Source organism: Mauremys mutica, chromosome 4 (assembly GCF_020497125.1).
Source record: "Mauremys mutica isolate MM-2020 ecotype Southern chromosome 4, ASM2049712v1, whole genome shotgun sequence".
Lineage (NCBI taxonomy): Eukaryota > Metazoa > Chordata > Testudines > Geoemydidae > Mauremys > Mauremys mutica.
The window spans coordinates 144,746,539-144,764,719 of NC_059075.1; the positions used below are offsets into that span (position 1 = coordinate 144,746,539).

General features: G+C 41.4%; 1 protein-coding gene across 3 annotated transcripts in view; it reads right to left on the reverse strand.

Moving 5' to 3' along the window:
• Nucleotides 1–18,181, reverse strand: part of PHTF1 (putative homeodomain transcription factor 1) — a 22,765-nt gene continuing 4,584 nt past the window's right edge. For 2 of the 3 annotated variants that reach the window (XM_045013207.1, XM_045013208.1), the window contains exons 5-19: nt 17,715–17,873; nt 15,634–15,793; nt 14,651–14,791; nt 13,637–13,796; nt 12,580–12,753; nt 12,419–12,496; nt 10,791–11,000; nt 6,840–6,968; nt 5,756–6,028; nt 4,845–4,976; nt 4,480–4,566; nt 3,725–3,880; nt 3,211–3,306; nt 2,471–2,596; nt 1–1,989 (exon numbers count right to left, since the gene is read on the reverse strand). In XM_045013207.1, the coding sequence (XP_044869142.1) occupies nt 1,969–1,989; nt 2,471–2,596; nt 3,211–3,306; nt 3,725–3,880; nt 4,480–4,566; nt 4,845–4,976; nt 5,756–6,028; nt 6,840–6,968; nt 10,791–11,000; nt 12,419–12,496; nt 12,580–12,753; nt 13,637–13,796; nt 14,651–14,791; nt 15,634–15,793; nt 17,715–17,873 (2,102 nt within the window). In that variant the 3' untranslated portion in view covers nt 1–1,968. Of the gene's footprint in view, nt 1,990–2,470; nt 2,597–3,210; nt 3,307–3,724; nt 3,881–4,479; nt 4,567–4,844; nt 4,977–5,755; nt 6,029–6,839; nt 6,969–10,790; nt 11,001–12,418; nt 12,497–12,579; nt 12,754–13,636; nt 13,797–14,650; nt 14,792–15,633; nt 15,794–17,714; nt 17,874–18,181 lie in introns of those variants that run through there. The other variant, XM_045013210.1, reaches the window with a different exon arrangement.

Here is an 18,181-nt window from a genome sequence, read left to right on the forward strand (position 1 = left end):
CATTTATCATCTGAAAGTTACCTTGTCTCCCTTTTCACATAACATACTCAACCACAGTCCTGCCAAATATAATACCAGCTGTTTTGATGGAGTTTGCTTCCATGGGTTTATTTGTGTATTAAATGTCACTTTTTACATTTCTACTACTTTTCATTGTACAGAAAATAGCTTTGCATAAACAATTTACTACAAACAATGACCTATGTCATCGTCCCTTTATGGCATGAGATGGAACAGTGGAGTTAAAGGTATCCTTTTCTCTCAATCTTAGTCCTATGACTGACTTACTATTTCTTAATTTATTGAAAAAGTCACCAGCCTAAGGAAAACACAAGCTGCACTTACAGCAAAACAACTTCTGCTAGTGAAGTGGCTTTAGATTCTTTCCTCATACCAGTTGTAGACTGTTAACCTCCCCTTCAGTATGAGATTTATCACATTCGTGCCTCACGTGGTTTTCACAATCAGTCCTTACCCCAGAGGGCCATTTACTTTGGTCCAAGGTACTTTATTAGTAGTGTTGCATAAAAGGCAGCTACTGTATACTTTTAGGAGGCTGTGCATTAGAACAGGGGAATCTTCTTTTCTTCCACTTTTACCACATCTCTGAATAATACTTACCTGTGTTAGAAAGGTAAGGCACTATAGAAATAGAAAGCATTAATATTTTCCAGAATGCTTTAACAGCCCTATTGACCCACCTCCTCAAAACTCTAACCAAATCATTACCAAAGATTCAAGTGTTACATGTAAATGTTACTCTATTCTTCAGTTTTCTAGCTGCTACCAGCATTGTAAAAAATGTTTATACACTGATGGTGCTTTACAGATTGAGGGGTTGTAGAGAACAAGTGGTAGCATAGTCCCTTGTGGAGAATGCTTTGCTTGTTCTATTAGGGCTTATCAGTCAAGAATAATGAGTTGTCTGAAGAACACTTAATTATATAAAAACTATCATCTCTCCTGGTATGTGCAGCAGAGTGGCTTTAATGTTGCTATGCAACTGAAAGTTTAACCATCAAGTGCCCTTGGAGGCAATATTTATCTTGGGTGGAGGGACTGAATTTTCATGAAAGGCTGTAGTAGCACAGAATAAAGGGGCAAGGTTCAAACCAGACCTTGCCCCTCTAGCCTAAAGGCACTTAAATGAATGTTTCTTTACTTGAAGCCACTAGACACATGCACCTATCAAACGGGGCACTGGAGGAAGATGCAGCTGATGGAAAGGGGAACAGGGATCTGCTCTAATATGTAAACTAAAAAGGCACAGATAGCAGAATTTTAAAGTCTACCCCCTAACCATCCAGCACCTGGCATGTTCTGCTCAGCTGTAGTGCATTTAGCCTGGACAGTTATTAGGAAAGTGAGTCCTCTTGTCAAGGCCTTAACGCCATATTTTAACAAGTGAAGAGCTTATTTATATCTTAAAGCAGTAATTGGGAGTCATAGTACTGACTTACTGCAGTGAAATTAATGTTAACAGAGGAAATGGAGACGCTGCCACAGCAAGTTAGTTGTGTAACACAGAGCCAGCCTGCTGCAGTAACTTATTTATCCATCTATAAATAGCCTTTAACAGAGCTATGGCCACAAGCTGTTGTATACAGAATCCCATAGCATTGTTCTCCTACTGTTTTGAGGCCCCTCCAAAATGTGTGGCTGCTTCACACTTTGGTGCCTACTTAATAGGGAAATGCCCTTAGAACAGTGTCACACTGCTGATGGACAAATCACGTTTTGTTTACTTAGTGTGCAAGTCCTGGGCTGCCCTCACAAGTTAAACTAGTTTATTCTGTAGGCTGTGAATCTAAGCAATGTGAGAAAACATCTTTGATACACGAAGAAATGTGTAAGAAATATGCCAAAATTTAGGACCACCTCTGCCTCAAGCCAATGTCTTGCTTCTATCCAGTGTCGTCCTGATGGTTTGATAATCCTCACAGCATTGAGGGCTGAGCCTTGGCCAGTTCATGGTTTGATTTTCCATAACTGAAAAGAGAGGTTAGGAATTGGTATTTATCTGAGAGAGACTTTAAATAAAGCAAAACAAGAAATCTCTTGAATAAATTACAGCCATTGTAAAAAATGCAACATGCAGCTGCTAGTCTTTGAAAGACTGAGATAAAATGCATACTATTACATAATGGTTTAGGTATGCTAGTAAACAAAGAGTCATTGCAGCTCTGCTTCTGAGGCAGCCAATAACTTGTAGTTTATAGGACTGTCTACTACAGCCCAAAAAGCTGCTTGTGTGCTTATCTGAATTTATCCACTCACCATTCCTGCTGTCCTAAAACATGAGTGGGTTTGCCCCAATGCCCAGATAAGAGGGGGAAACAGGTGAAGCAATTGTGCTAATGACAGCAAGTTAGTGGGAAAACCAGAATTAGACCCAGGTCTTCCATAAGTCAGTTGGGTCCCAGTCTCCTAGAACATGCTCCTTGCCATCTCAAATGGCAGCTGCACTTACTCTGATATTGAATCCAAGAAGATCACTTATAACACCTGAGATGGCAGACAGGATCACAACTCGTGTGATGTTGTAGATTAAAGGGTTCATAGTCAGGCCATAGAGTCTAAATGGTGTGTCTAACTCCTGTAATGAGAAAATGGAAGTTACACCTGGACCCAATTGTAGTCACCAACATTTTCAATTACTCTGATAGCCTGCTATACCCCAGTCAGACTTCTGCCAACCAGATATTGCAGAATCCTTTGGGTACATTAAATAGGCATCTCTGCCTCCCCAGGGCTTAAGCATTTCACTGACCCTATCATAAAGGGTGAGAAACTTCCTTATGGCAACACTTAGATCAAACTAGTGGGCTGGTGAATGGTTTAGAATTTTAAATCTGGGGAGCATCTTGTAGGTGTCACACACCAGGCTCATTCCCTAGTAATAAATGACTGGAATCCAAAAATTCCAGTGAGGAACAATGAGGAAACAAGACAGTACAACTGGAATGACAAGCTAATCCTCCACCTCCCTATTCTTATCCATGTTACTACTGGTATCGCCCAGCACCTCAGTCATTGACAACCCCACCATGCTAGGCACTGTACAAAGACAGCATCCCTTACCCCACAGAGCTTACAGAGTAAGGAAGCAATGAGATGATATTGGTCAGCATGACATGCACTGGTCTCAGCACATTAGTTACCTGTTGTCTTTTTTGGTAGGCCACATGAGAGTTAAGGATAGGAACTCACCTTCAGTAGCTTTGTAGACAGTTTTAAAACATTGTTCACTAGGGAGAGCTGTTCTTTCTTGTTTGGCTTCTTTTCCATCTTTAGGTATAAATTAATCTGTGACGGAAACAGGAATTTTAGAGCAGATTTTACATCCAAGCACTTCACCCAAGCCACATCTGTGTTTACAGCACAGGGACTGCAGGCCTATGCAAAAGTCGCTGTGGTGCTTACTTGTGGTTTTCAAGTGGAGCAGTAATAGATTAACAAACATCCAATTTTTTCCCAGAGTAATAGGGTTCTTCTCTCCCCCAGCCATCAACAAAAAATGAAAAACATTGGCATTTGGGCCTGGGTAACTGGCTTTCTTCCTTTAAGCCTGCTGTAGGAGCTACTCTTCTATTATGAACAAATCAAAAGGGGTCTTAAAAAAGGCTCTAAGCTGAAATGAGGGAGGAGTTCATTTGAACTGCAAAGATCACTTTCATACTAGAAAACAGTAAGCCCATGGGAGGGTGAGCTTCAGCTGAGATACCTGTTCAGTGAGCAGGATTGAAATATTACTATATTTTTTGTTGGTTTCAGAGCCCAGTGATGCCAGGCGCAGTAGAAAAAGGAGGAGGGCTGTTTCCCAGATGAGGAACTCCCAGTTGTAAGCTGCATTCAGGAATGTTTTGTGCCCTTTTAAAACCTGTAGTAAACAAAACAATGAAATTGGCAAATAGACTGAAATGTTCCCATTCACCCACCATAAACACTTTCATTCAACACATAGAAGCAGCTATGGCCTGTGTGACCACCATAACATCAGCCAAAGAACTCACCACTCCCAAATACATGAATAAAGGTAGGACAGTAATTAAAGTGAAGTGAGATCAGTCTATATCAGCCTGATCAATACATTAATATTCATTCCCTTTATCCCTGCCATCTGATAGTTAGATACTCTGAAGAGTGCTACCTAATGTAAGTGGATTTTGATTGTTAAAGGAACTGGTTGGATGAGTCTCTTTCCCTCAGCACATATGAAACTGGATCCCAACATTACTACACTCAGCAAAGCCAAAGTTGAGATGGGCAGTTAACTAGCAAAAGCATAAGCATTCATCTGCAGCACAATGAAACCATTTTGCAAACTGTTGCTAACAACTATACTTATCTACAAAAGGGAAAAAAGCCCTCTGAAATCTACTTAAGGACTAAAATCCACCTGCAACGCAGTTACCAGTTATACTGAGAAGTTTTTCACTGGCTTTTTATTGCTCACAGAACATAAAATGTGAGTCTCACCTGTGCACAGCATATGAAAGCAATTGATAGAGCCAATAAAAAGATTGAAGAGACAACTACATCCACAGATCGCTGGGGCCCTCTCCTCTGTGGAAACAGAAATGTTTAATCAGACCTGGGAAACATACACAGATGAGAATACAAGGAAGCAATGAGATGATAAATTGAAATACTGAATTTCAGTAAAAGATAGCACAAATATAGCAATAGTTTTCAGCTACCCAGGAAAAAGTTGTAATATCCTGAACTCCAGCTTCTGCAACAGCTGGAGTCCACCTGCAATCTTCCACCAACTTTGTTTACAGCACTTGCTTTAGTCTGTTAACATTTAAACATATACTTGCACTCTTTGGATCACGACTTGCCTTTAGGTAGGAGCGCAGTGACAACCAAATTTTAATATTCTCCACCTTCTTGAGTCTGAAGTGGGGGATTTCATACTTCCTGGCTTTTCGGGCAGATGTTATGTGACTAAAAAGTTTGGCAAACAAAAACCGCTGCAAAGAAAAGTGTGTCAGTAAAGAAAATCCACACTGATATAGTCTAATGTTAGCATCCATATGGTGCTTAATATAATATATACATTAGTTGCTAAACAAATTATTTGTGCTTGCCAGTGGTAGGAATAACATTCCTGTACAAGAGGAAACCATGACACCTTTAGTATCTCTCTCACTTAAAGGATAACAATCATCCCAGTATACCACATCTATATCAACAGTAGCAAACTAGCAAAACTGTTAGTCACATTCCCTTGTGGAAGGATGTGATAGATACAAATACACATCCTTATGACCTGGGCCCCATCAGAGGATTTGTCTTTAGGCCAATCAAGTCCAGCCAGGCAGCTGTAGTCTTCCACCTAGGGGTCACATTATTTCCTGGTGGACACTTATTTCTCATTCTAAGACAAATCGCATAACTGTAAGCTTCACAGTACTGGTAGGGCTAACAACTTTTCCTAGATTGCTCCAATTTGCCCCAGACTTGTAAGATAGCAAGTACTTAAGGTTAATTTCCTTTCAGCAGTATGGAGAAAAAATAGCAGGCTTTAAAGACTAATTCAGGGTGGAAGCTAGTCATTGCATCTCTCAGGGGAAGAGACCTGCCACAGCACCTCAGGTATAAAGATATCCCAGCATTCCCCATAGTGTCTTACTGCTCCCAAACATGCACCTCAGCAGCTGCTTTAAGAGGGGAAGCAATGACAGCAGCTTGAATGATGCAATAGAAATGTGCATGTTCATGAAAAGTAACTCAGCACATTTAGACAAACCTGTTTGTAAGTTCTCTCAGCAACGCACATCATAAAGAAAAACATCCAAGTCAGGCAGAGACGCTCCAGGAAGTTAATCACAGCCAAGACAATGACAGGGGTGATGGTAGGAGCCCCACAAAAGATATTCAAAAGTTCCTTCATTGAAATGGATCGCAGCTGTTCAAGATTCTTTGTATGGACGAGCCGGTAGAGGAAAGGAAGACATGCTAACCCAATGGTGACAACGTTTCCCAGCATCTGATAGCCTACTCCCTGCTGATAGGCATTAACCTGGAGAATAGGCAAATATCATTAGCACTATATGAGCTACAACTAATTTTTAAAATTACTGTATGTTAAAAAACCAATAGGGAAAATCCTCCAATTCTAAAACTCCATTAGGAAACCTGTATGTGTAAGTACATACATAACCTTCCGCTTCAAAGAAACAGTATTTGGTGTGGCTGTAAGATAAAGTTCAGCCATTACACACTTCATCTTTCCACTCACTGAACTCAGAACACAGCAAGTGAGCAAGATTAAACCAGGAAATATACTAGAAAAGCTACAGCGAAAGAAAGTGAAAAACCAAAAGTGTGGCATAAAATGATTCCATATTATGACAACACTGTCTGTATAGACATTTACTTCCATCACCTGTTATCTGTCAGGGTGGCTGACAGCCAGATCCATGAAATTGACAATGTCAATTTCACTGCTGGTAGGGTTCCTGTTTTGCAGTTGAGCAGGGGGGTGTTCCAGCTGTGAGCTCCAGATGTCAGCACTGCTTCACTGCCCAGCGCTGAGCGCCTAGATTGTGGGCTCCCTGCAAAGCTCTCAGCTCCCCAATGTGCAGGGAGCTTGCTTCATGGGGAGTGCAGAGCTGAGAGCCTGGGTGGCAGCTGGGCTCTGACTGGGAGCTCGGCTTAGAGCTTAGGTCAGGGCAAGTGCTCCTGGTGAGGACACACATCGCTGACAGGAGGGTAGTGTGGACATGAAAAACTGCAGTAATTTATTGCTGTGGCTGTAAATCAATCTAACATAAGTAGACTTGACTTTGTAGTGTAGACATGCCCGGGGGGGAGGAGGAATCAATCCTTACTCTGCTCATGATGATCCCGCTGATCTCCAGCACAGACATGTCCACCTTCTTGCACTCACTTCCCTCCCAGATCAGGGCACTTACTTTTGCAGATGCAGGGCTCGAATTCTGAAGCCAGAACAAATGGTTCTGGAGAAGAAAATGCAACAGTGATACAACATACTGAAAACATTTCTCAACTATCTACAGAAAATGGTTTCAAAATAGGCAGCATTTTTATTCAAAATGTTTTAATATACTTTTAAAATTCAACATGGAAACTATAAGCTATTCAAGGAAAAATTGTCTGCATGTATATCCAACAGCATCTAGCACAAGGCCCTAATCCTGATTGTGACTCTGAACGTAACAGCCACATTGGGTCAGACCAAAGGTCCATCTAGCCCAGTATCCTGTCTTCCAACAGTGGCCAATGCCAGGTGCCCTAGAAGGAATTAACAGAACAGATAAGCTATTCCCTGATGCTCATTCCCAGGTTCTAGCAAACAGAGGGTAGGGACACCATCCCTGCCCATTCTGGCTAATAGCCATTGATGGTCCTATCCTCTGAATTTATCAAGTTCTTTTTTGAACCCAGTTAGTCTTGCCCTTCACAACATCCTCTGGCAAAGAGTTCCACAGGTTGACTGTGTGTTGTGTGAAGAAATACTTCCTTGTTTGTTTTAAGCCTCCTGCCTATTATTTTCATTTGGTGACCCCTGTGTTATGAGAAGGAGAAAACACCACTTTACTCCACACCAGTCATGATTTTATAGACCTCTATCATACCCCACCCATCCTTAGTTGTCTCTTTTCCAAACTGAAAAGTCCCAATCTTATTAATCTCTCCTCATATGGAAGCTGTTCCATGCCCCTCATCATTTTTTTTGCCCTTTTCCAATTCCAGTATATCTTTTTTGAGATGGGGCCACCAGAGTTGCATGCAGTATTCAAGATGTGGGCGTACTATGGATTTATAGAGGGGCAATATGGTATTTCCTGTCTTATCGATCCCTTTCTTAATGATTCCCAATGTTTTTTTGACTGCCGCTGTACACTGAGTGGATGTTTTCAGAGAACTATCCACAATGACTCCAAGATCTCTTTCTTGAGTGGTAACAGCTAATTTAGACCCCATCATTTTATATGTATAGTTGGGATAATATTTTCTAATGTGCATTACTTTGCATTTATCAACATTGAATTTTTCTGCCATTTTGTTACCGTCACCCAGTTTTGTGAGATCCTTTTAACGCTTCAGTCTGCTTTGGACTTAACTATCTGCAAGTTTTGCCACCTCACTGTATACCCCTTTTTCCATATCATTTATGGATGTTAAATACCGGTCCCTGTACAGACCGCTGGGGGACACCACTAGTTACACCTCTCCATTCTGAGAGCTGACCCTTTATTCCCACCCCTTGTTTCCTATCTTTTAACCAGTTAGGGATCCATGAGAGGATCTTCCCTCTTATCCCATGACAGCTTACTTCTCTTAAGAGCCTTTGGTGAGGGACCTTGTCAAAGGTTTTCTGAAAGTCAGCGTACGCTATATCCACTGATCACCTCTGTCCACATGCTTGTTGATCCCCTCAAAGAATTCTAGTAAATTGAGGCATGATTTCCCTTTACAAAAAGGATGTTGACTCTTCCCCCAAATCATATTCATCTGTGTCTCTTGTCTGATAATTCTGTTCTTTGTTTCAAAAAATCATAATTTGCCTACTAAGTAGTTTAGGCTTACTGGCCTGTTGTTGCCAGGATCACCTCTGGAGCCAATTTTTAAAAATTTCCATTACACTAGCCATTCTCTAGTCATCCGGTACAGAAACTGATTTAAATGATAGGTTACAGATTACAGTTTAGTAGTTCTGCAATTTCACATGTGAGTTCCTTCAGAACTCTTGGGTGAATGCCATCTGGTCCTGGTGACTTATTACTGTTTAGAGAAAGTTTTCGAACAAATTGATAATGACACCACAATCTGGGACAGTCCCTCAGATTTTTCACCTAAAAAGAGTGGCTTACATTTGGGAATCGCACTCTCATCCTCAGCTATGAAGACTGATGCAAAGAAAACATTTAATTCTTCTACAGTGGCTTTATAGCAGCGGTCACCAACCAGTCAATTGCAATTAACTGGTTGATCTTGGAGGATCTCCCAGTCAATCGCAATCTCCAGCTGCGCAGCAAGGTTACTGCTAAGACTGAGGCAGCAGGGGTCTCCCTCCACACTCTGTTCTTGCCTGTAAGCACCGCTCCCACAGCTCCCATTGACTGGGAATAGGGGGCTGTGGCCAACAACAACTGTGGGGGCAGTGCTTGCGGAGAGGGGCAGCATGCAGAGCCACATGCCACCTGCCCCTCCCTCCCCAGAGCTGCCTCCCACACTGCAAACCCTCAGCCCCAGCCCAGAGCCTGCACCCCTTCCCAAACCCCTACCCCAGCCCAGTGAAAGGAGTGAGGGTAGGGGACAGTGAGAGAGAGGGGGGATGGAGTGAGTGGGTGGGGCAGATCCTGGGTTACCCTTAAATTCAAAAAAGTTATCCTGGGCATAAAAAGGTTGGAGACCACTGCCTTATAGTCTTTGATAACTACTTTAACATCTCAACCAGTGGGGCCACTGGATGATTGTTTAGCAGACTTCCTGCTTCTGAGGTACTTAAATTTTTGTTGTTGTTACTTTAGTCTCTAACTAGCAGTTCTTCAAATTCTTTTGATGTTCCCAATTATATTTTTACACTTCACTTGCTAGAGTTTATGCTCCCTTCTATTTTCCTCAGTAGGATGCAACTTCCATTTTTTTTAAAGCATGCCTTTTTGCCTCTGTTTTACTTTGTTTTTTAGCCATGGTGGCACTTTTTTGGTGGTCTTATGTTTTTTAATTTAGGGTACACATTTAAATTGAGCCTCTATTATGATGTCTTTAAAAAGTTTCCATGCAGCTTGCAGGGATTTCACTTTTGGTGCTGTACCTTTTAATTTAACTTCCTCATTTTTGTGTAGTTCCCCTTCCTGAAATTAAATGCTACTGTGGTGTCCCCTACCCAGAATGTTAAATTTTATTTTATAGTCACTATTCCCAAGTGGATCAGCTGTATTCACCTCTTGGACCAGATCCTGTGCTCCACTTAAGACTAAATCAAGAATTGCCTCTCCTCTTGGGGGTTCCAAGACTAGCTGCTCGAAGAAGCCGTCATTTAAGATGTCAAGAAACTATCTCTGCATCCCATCCTGAGGTAACATGTACTCAGTCAGTATGGGGATACCTGAAAGCCCCCATTATTATTATTGAGTTTATTTGTATGGCCTCTATCCCCCTGAGCATTTCAGTCACTCTGGGTGCTATTACTAATAAAATGATATTACAGGCTTCCTACTGTAACACTGAAGACTGAAATGCTAGATCCGAAGAGTTAGAAGCTGTGATTGGTGCATATGCACTCCCCTGAACTAGGAGAATATAAATAATAGTATCTTCCCACCTAAGTTTTAGAGGCTATTGTGATGCTTTCATAGCAAGAACTGCTGTGGCTGGAATCCTTAATTTCCACACTATTTCCCCCAGGATACTTTTGCTAAATAGAATCAGGGTTCGAGTCTGTGCCAGAGCATTCGTGCATCCTGTCCAATGCTTCCCTCATTTATTTTTACATTCATATTTCACTTTGACAGCCAACCACAGTCTAGGTACTGATGGTAACTTGTTTTATAAATCCTAAGATAATATCTATGCTGCTCATTGAATTTTACAGAAATGTCCATCTGCTAAACTGTGTCCATCCTCAGAGGAAACAGATTAGGCCATGGCTTTTTTTATTCATCTTGACCTGGCAAAGTCAACTTCTAGCAATGTGTTTGCACAAGTTACAACTACAGAATTTACCTCCTGTGTTATTTTAGAGGGTACAAGTTACATCAAAAGAAAAATATTTTATAGGCTCCTCATTTATTGCAAGTGGTTGAACAGACCTGTTGGAAAACATCGTCTTTCAGGTCCCGTTTACTTCCTTTTACATTCCCTTCCTCGCTGTCACTGGTGTAGGAAGAACGGCACTCTGGTCCATGAAGCAGGTCATCCCAGAGCATGTCCTCTGTCTCAGAGTCATGGCGGGTGCTTTCAGAGTCTCTCCGAGAAACACTGCAGCTCTGGGACCCACCACTAAAACAAGACCTTGATTCCTTTAAAGAAAAAGGAAGTTTACAAAAGTAACTTCTCCATACTGAGCCTTCAACAACAAAAATCTTTTAATCTTCAAGTAATATGTTCACAACCACATGGTCAAGCCAAGCCAACTTGAAGCCACGCTGACAAGCTAGAACAGAAAAGGCATTTCGACACACGGATGCTTTTGCAACACGAACTCACAGCAACAAGCTATTCATGTTTTCCCACCTTCAGAATAACTTACACTAATTTCATGAAAACTCTGAAGGCCAGGAAAATGGAACCAGAATTTAGAATGCATTTTAATAGCTTCATCCTCATTGTGGGACAGAGTTCAGTGAGAATTTATACAGCTGATTTCTATGAAAAATAGAATTTTTAGAATGCCTGATGGCTGTTGGGAGGATCATATTGTACTGGAGTAAACATATGATCCTCCCAACAGCCAAGTCCCTAATGAATAGTGATTATAGTAGAATTTCATAATTCAAAGCACTGAAAAGGTACAAAAATTATGGAGTTTAAATGGGGTCAGTCATAAAGCTCTTAAAAAAAAAAATCAACTCTTACCTAGAAGAGACAGAATCTTCATCTAAATTCTTCCCTGCTTTACAACCTGGAAAGACTATAATCCCAAATACACAGTTGAGGGCCGTGGAGTCTGCCTGGTGGTGACTCTGAATTGTTATTGGCCAGTTGTCTAAAACACATTTAACTTGTCTCCCTTGGTACTGCAACAACCACTATGCCTTTCAGACTATGCAGGCAGTAAACAATGGGGTCAAATGAAAGCACTTTGCATTGGAAACAAATCTCATACACTTCTCTTGTGCTGTAGTCTATTATGATCCACAAGCAGGGAGTATCATGTCATATGAATGCTCTCAGAATTTAATTTTTTGCAGATCTGATCATAAGACAGGGCTATATAAAAGTATCAACAGGGGAATGACCAGTGGGAAACCAAGCCAGCATTGAGTGTGATAGCCCAGGATTCCTAGAAGACTGCTTAGAGCTATGGAATGAAGACTGATCGACCGCTTCGCTCCTCTGGAAGTGTGAACAATAAGGGTAAAGTCTGTGTGGAACACAGAACCTTCTCAGAAGCTAGTCCGAGACTGTGAAACTAACTCCTCAAGGAGCTAAAGACCATCACAAACCTCACCACTTTCTGTTCCAAGTGCAACACATAGCAACAGGTATATTTAACAAAACAAACCCTATTAAAATAAGACATCACTGCACACACTTATCCCTCTGGGCAGAGGATGAGAGAACAAGTGACAGATGTGTAGTCACATGCTCACTGCACTACTGGAAGGCATTCAGATACTACAGTGATGAGCACCATATTAAAATCCTGAATAGAATAGATGTACCACTCTGCCCACCTTAAATGATGCAAAGATCTCTGGTATTTTAGAACCCCTACCTGACTAAAGGCTGTTGAGTCTAGTTCAGATTCAACCACACTATCGGACTCTCTGGAACCTTTAATGCCTTGATTGACCTGCCATAAATAAAAAGGAAAAGTTAGCTGAGAGCCAGTAACAGTAAACTTTATGGAATCTTAAGGTAATCCAACAGAACTACCTGTGAAACTGACTGGTTTGAAGAAGTAAGAGGTTTCCTATTCTTGTCTTCGTAGCTATTGTCACTGGAGGCCCCTTCTACACTTCTGCGTAACAAAATCCTCTGTGCCATGGCTTCAGCATCCTCCTCACTTGACAGCTCATCAGAAATGCCACCCGTATGTGTGCAGCCATCCTGGAAGAAAAGCAACCATCTAAATGAACTAGAAGATGGGGCTAATAAAACTAATCAGATCTGCATCAAGCAGAAGTATCTGGCCAGTGTGAATTCTAGACTAATACAGTAGCCAGTAAAAGGGAAATTACTTCTACAAGTACAAGCAGAACAAGTTGTCAAAGAATCACACAAGTTCTGCAACTGATGGGGCCAGCCTGTCATTGCAGCAGTGGAGAGAGAGGGGGGAGAAACATCCAACCTCTCCAGCAGCTAAAACAGAAAAGGAGGTAATTCAACTCCTGATCTCCTCTCCTCCACAGCCTGATGCTTCAAAGGCCAGCAACATCCACAAGTCTTTGTGTAACCCTGGGCATAGGACATGACTGGGTTGCCATGAAAGCTGTGGCCCAACAACCAAGTCTATTCCCTCCCTGAATGCCTCCTTCATGTATTAGAGACTTTGGGAGCAATGCTGTTTGCGTCACATTCTTGTCTAAGTGACTCTCACCAATCCCAAAGCCTTCATTTTAGCGCTTGCACAGATAAAACTGTTTAAGGTCACATACAAAAATTCCATCAGGTGAACATGAATTATCTCCCAACAGAAGGACAATGCACTAATTGTTTGCAGGGCAGATATTTTACATGGCAGAATTCTGAATTTTATTTGTTTTTAAATCAACCAACCTTTGAATTAAAGACCATCCAAATAAACAAGCATTTCAGTATAAAGAGGCCTCCTTTATTCTTCCCACAGGTTTCCATGTTTAGCATATTTGTGTTCTATTGTAAGTTAAAATGAAGTTTATATTTATATCTGATATTAAGGTACCAGCACCAAGTCAGTCATGACCTAAGAATCAATGCAGAAAGGAATTTTCCAATAATGACTCAATCTTACCCGATGACTCTTCTCCCCATCTGAAAGTCTGTCTCTCTCTTTGAAATGCAGCAGCCTATATTCGGATCTGGAAAGTCTGTTCTTAATGCCACTATACACAGAACTCACACCACTTTCTGTTTCAGTCCCTTTATCAGCTACCAATTTCACCCTCCTTAACCTGGGGAATCAAAATGCAACAGAATGGTTCTGACTTCAGAGCAAAGCTCTTGATAGGGTAATGTCAATTTACTCTGTCACTTGCCTGCCTGGTGCAGAATTAAGCAATAGCTGAAAGGCTACAAAATTCTTTCAATTTCAGGCACTTCACGGCCCTGTCTTAGAGGGACCAAATCTACTCCATTGTCAAATGCCAGCTCCCAAATGTCCTACCGATTCTAAATCCAGGGGCAAGGCAGGATTCGGGAGTAATTAAGTAAAGTAGTTAAAGGAGAAACTTTTAAGTACCTCTTTAAATAGTAACAAAAGGTGGCAGCTTAGATCAGAGGTTAACAATCAGAAGAGGTTAAGTTTCCAGCTAAAAAAACAAAAACTCAGCTGGGAGAGGAGAGAAAAGGGATGAACCCAAATAGTGCATCCTCCTTTTCCCTGGTTTTCACTGTCTTAGAAAATACTTTAAAAAATGATCTGCTCAGGTTAAACAAAGGGTAAAGTGACTCTGAACTGAGCAAAGCAAGGTAACTAAATATGGGACCGAATGGGGAGTTGAGTACATATGCTTAGGATGGTCACTCAGAGACTAGAGAGCCTCTAACACTCCGCACAATTGTGTTTCTAAAATAGGCTACCAAAATTGTCCTATATCCAGAATGAGGACAAATATATGGACTCCTAATAAGACAGACTTCCTCCAATGGTAGTGCCACTTGGATTTAGTTTAAGAACAGCTGTAACTTGTGCAGTTTGGGAATGTGAGACTGTTACTTAATAAGCATTGTTTGTTTTCTGAATGCTCAACTGTTCGTACAGTACCATTACAAACAAACAAACATCCTCCTGGTGCAGTATACACACCTCCTTCGGAAGAGCATGCCAAACAAACTGTTGATAATGGATGTAGGTTCCAACTGCTTGTCTCCTTTATTGGCTTTGTCAGAGGAAGACCAGCTGCCAGCATCTCTGCTCCCATCACTACCCCCAGGTTTGCGTAATTTTCTATTTAAAAAAATGGAGTGGGAAGAGAACTTAATTTACAATATAGTATCTTTACACCCTAAAAACCACATATCAAATCCATACACCACTCTAGCTGCTCTGTCAAATGCATCATGCAGATACTGGGTCAATCCCCCTCAATATGCACAGGTAATTTTTACTAGCATCAGTAGGAATTAGGTTTATGTCCCCAGGGGAGAATACACACTAGTACCATAAAGGATTTAAGTGGAAAATTATACAAGATAAACATGGAAAAACAGTCTGTGTGGAAATGTTGTAAGGGTAGTAGTTGTAGCCTCTCTCTCAGCAGGAAGGCTGCACTGAGACTGACATTGGACACTTTTAAATTAAATAAAAAAGAGCTGCAATGTCTCCCATGCAACAAAAAAAGGCAAGAGTCACATGTCATCCTTTGCCTCCTCTGAAAGTGTATGAGAAGCGCCTCAGTTAATGTAAGTGTAAAACATTGGTCAAGCTCCCAAAGCCATAAGCGTGATGTGGTTTGTGGAGCACACACTACTGGCCCCAGAAAGAAACGACTATCAAGTTTCCATTAGAAGAACAGTCTAACTGTAAAGTATAAAATAAAGGGGACATAACATGGCCAGACTTCCTGAGAGTGTGACAGCACTTATGAAAGCTGTGAAAGGGGGAAGAAGGTGGGCTATCCATGATGAAGCATATGGTACATATATCCCTGCATTTTACAGTTACATAATATAATATATTTACTTAAAACAGCAGCAAACAAGACCTTTATCCAGTAACTTGACGCTGTACCATATTACTCTAATTCTTACAAATGCACACAATTAGCGCTCTGTTTCATCTCCTCTCACCTCCGCCTCCTGCTGCTTCCATTGGTTCCTGGGTGTTTGTTGATCTGGGTAGACACGATCTGACAGTGAACAGTTCCCATCAGTAGCATAAGGCACATTGGTCCAATAATTTCACTTGCACTCACAACAGGTATCATGAAATACAACACGACTGCTATAACTGAAAGAGAAATTGATAAAATGTAAAAGCTACACCGGGAAGTCCCTACCTAAGGGTGAAAGGGGCATGTCTGTTTTTATTATTGTCCCAATGATTAATTTTGTTCACTTTAAAAGCTTTTGCAGATACTAGCTCCACCCTCATTTTGTTATGTGGCCCTGGTACTACTTTTCTGAAATTCCTTCTCTCTTTGCAATGTGATTTGTAAGTATATTAAAACAATAGAAAACAGAACCACAAAAGGGATAAAAGGTGTGTGTCAAAAAAATTACTTTCCTCTGCCAGAATGTGCTCTATGAAAGCCATTTACAATCTTCAGAGGATACAGTTCCAGCTCACTTCAAGAAATGACTATTACAGAAGCTGGACTGACACAAAGAGGAGCTGCATGTCAGGATATACAGTACCTTCACTAACTAGGTTCTTTGCCAAAGCAGGGTGGGGTAGGCAATTTATCCACAGAACGGGTCTAGCATGTGCAGTGGCAAAGTAAGTTTCCTCCACGCTGTGACTTCATTTCTAGTCTGGAAGATCACCTCAAAAGGAGGCGAGGGGAGACCAATCCCAGCATGAAGGACCAGATCTCAAATATTCCTGGAACTGCATGGAAAAATCCCTGGGGACCAGGACAACAGTAAAAGGCTGCAAATTCAGAGATTGTAAGGCCAAAAGGGATCATTATGATCTAATCTCCTGGGTGCAACAGGCTGGAGAATTTCACCCAGTGATTCCTGCATCAAACCCACACCTTCTGGTTGAGCTAGAACAGGAGTTCTCACGCTGAGGACTAGGATCCCTCAGGGAGTCGCAAGGTTATTACATGGGGAGGTCATGAGCTGTCAGCCTCCACCCCAAACCCTGCTTTGGGTCCAGAATTTATAATAGTGTTAAATATATTTTAAAGTGTTTTTAATTTATAAGGGTGGGGTCACACTCAGAGGCTTGCTATCTGAAAAGGGTCACCAAGACAAGAGTTTGAGAACCACTGAGCTAGAACATCTTCATATAAACTAGTGAAGTTGCCTGAACTATGGGTGCCCACAGCAGCTTCAACAGAATGTATTAGAAATGCTAATCCCATTTTACCTAGATGCTTATACAATGCTGCCCTTCCCGCCCCCACCCGACACACAAGAGCACTTCCCCATCTGTAAAATGGGGCTAAATTCATTAACATGTATGAACTGAAGCATAGATTAAACCAGTGGTTCTTAACCACAGATATGTGTACCCCTGGGGTCTTCCAGGCAGTACATCAACTCATTTAGATATTTGCCTAGTTTTACAACAGGCTACATAAAAAGCACTAGTTAAGTCAGTACAAACTAAAATTTCATACAGATGACTTGTTTATCCTGCTCTATGTACCATATACAGAAATGTAAGTATAGTATTTATATTCCAGTTGATTTATTTGATAAGTATATGGTAAAAGTAAGCAAGCAATTTTTCAGTAATAATGTGCTGTAACATTTATGTATTTGATTTTGTAAATAGTTTAAGTGAGGTGAAACTTGGGGTACACAAGACAAATCAGCCTCCTGAAAGGGGTACAGTAGTATGGAAAGGTTGAGAGCCACTGGATTAAATGACTTGTCCAAGGTTACACAGGAAGTACTAGATAGGAATTTAACCCAGATCGCTCTCACTTATATGAGCCCTGGTCCACTGCTTCAGCCACAAGACCATCTTTCCTCCCTTTTGCTGAATCAAATGTAACAGAGTCATTTAAGCACCCTTACGGTAGATTAGAAGGTGGAACCCAAGAAACGTGGCATGAAAAGCTGTGCAGTGTCTGCAGATAATGCTCAAACATACACTTCAAAGCTGCATCCTTACCATTGCAAATGGCATTAGCGAACAATAATATGTTTTTCATAACCACAAACAAAAAGATGGCACAGCACCTTCCAATGCTTACCTTGCATGAGGTAAAGGACCAGAAGCCACATAAAAATATGCTGGGACGTAACCTGTATCCACCAACGGCTGAATAATGGAAAAAACACAACCCGCACAATCCCCTTTCTAGTTAGTGACGTCCACGGGATTTCAGGCTTGGCTTTGGCAAATGTGGAGCCTTGAAAATACACAATGCATAGGTAGTTCAAATGGGAGTTATAGCTAATGCTTTACTTGTAACTAAGGCTAAGGTTTTGTAACAGAGGTCATGGAAGTCACAGAATCCATGACTTCCAGAGACCTCCATAACATTTTTCCTTCAGCCCTGAGGCAACAGGGATGGGGCTCCCCTGCAACTCCCAGCTGCTACTGTAGGAGGACCCCACAGCTCCAAGTTGCTGCCAGTTGTATGGGGAAACCCTGTGCTCTCAGCCATCACTGGAGCCCCAGCAGCAGTGGGTGCTGGACCTACCCTCCTCCCCATTT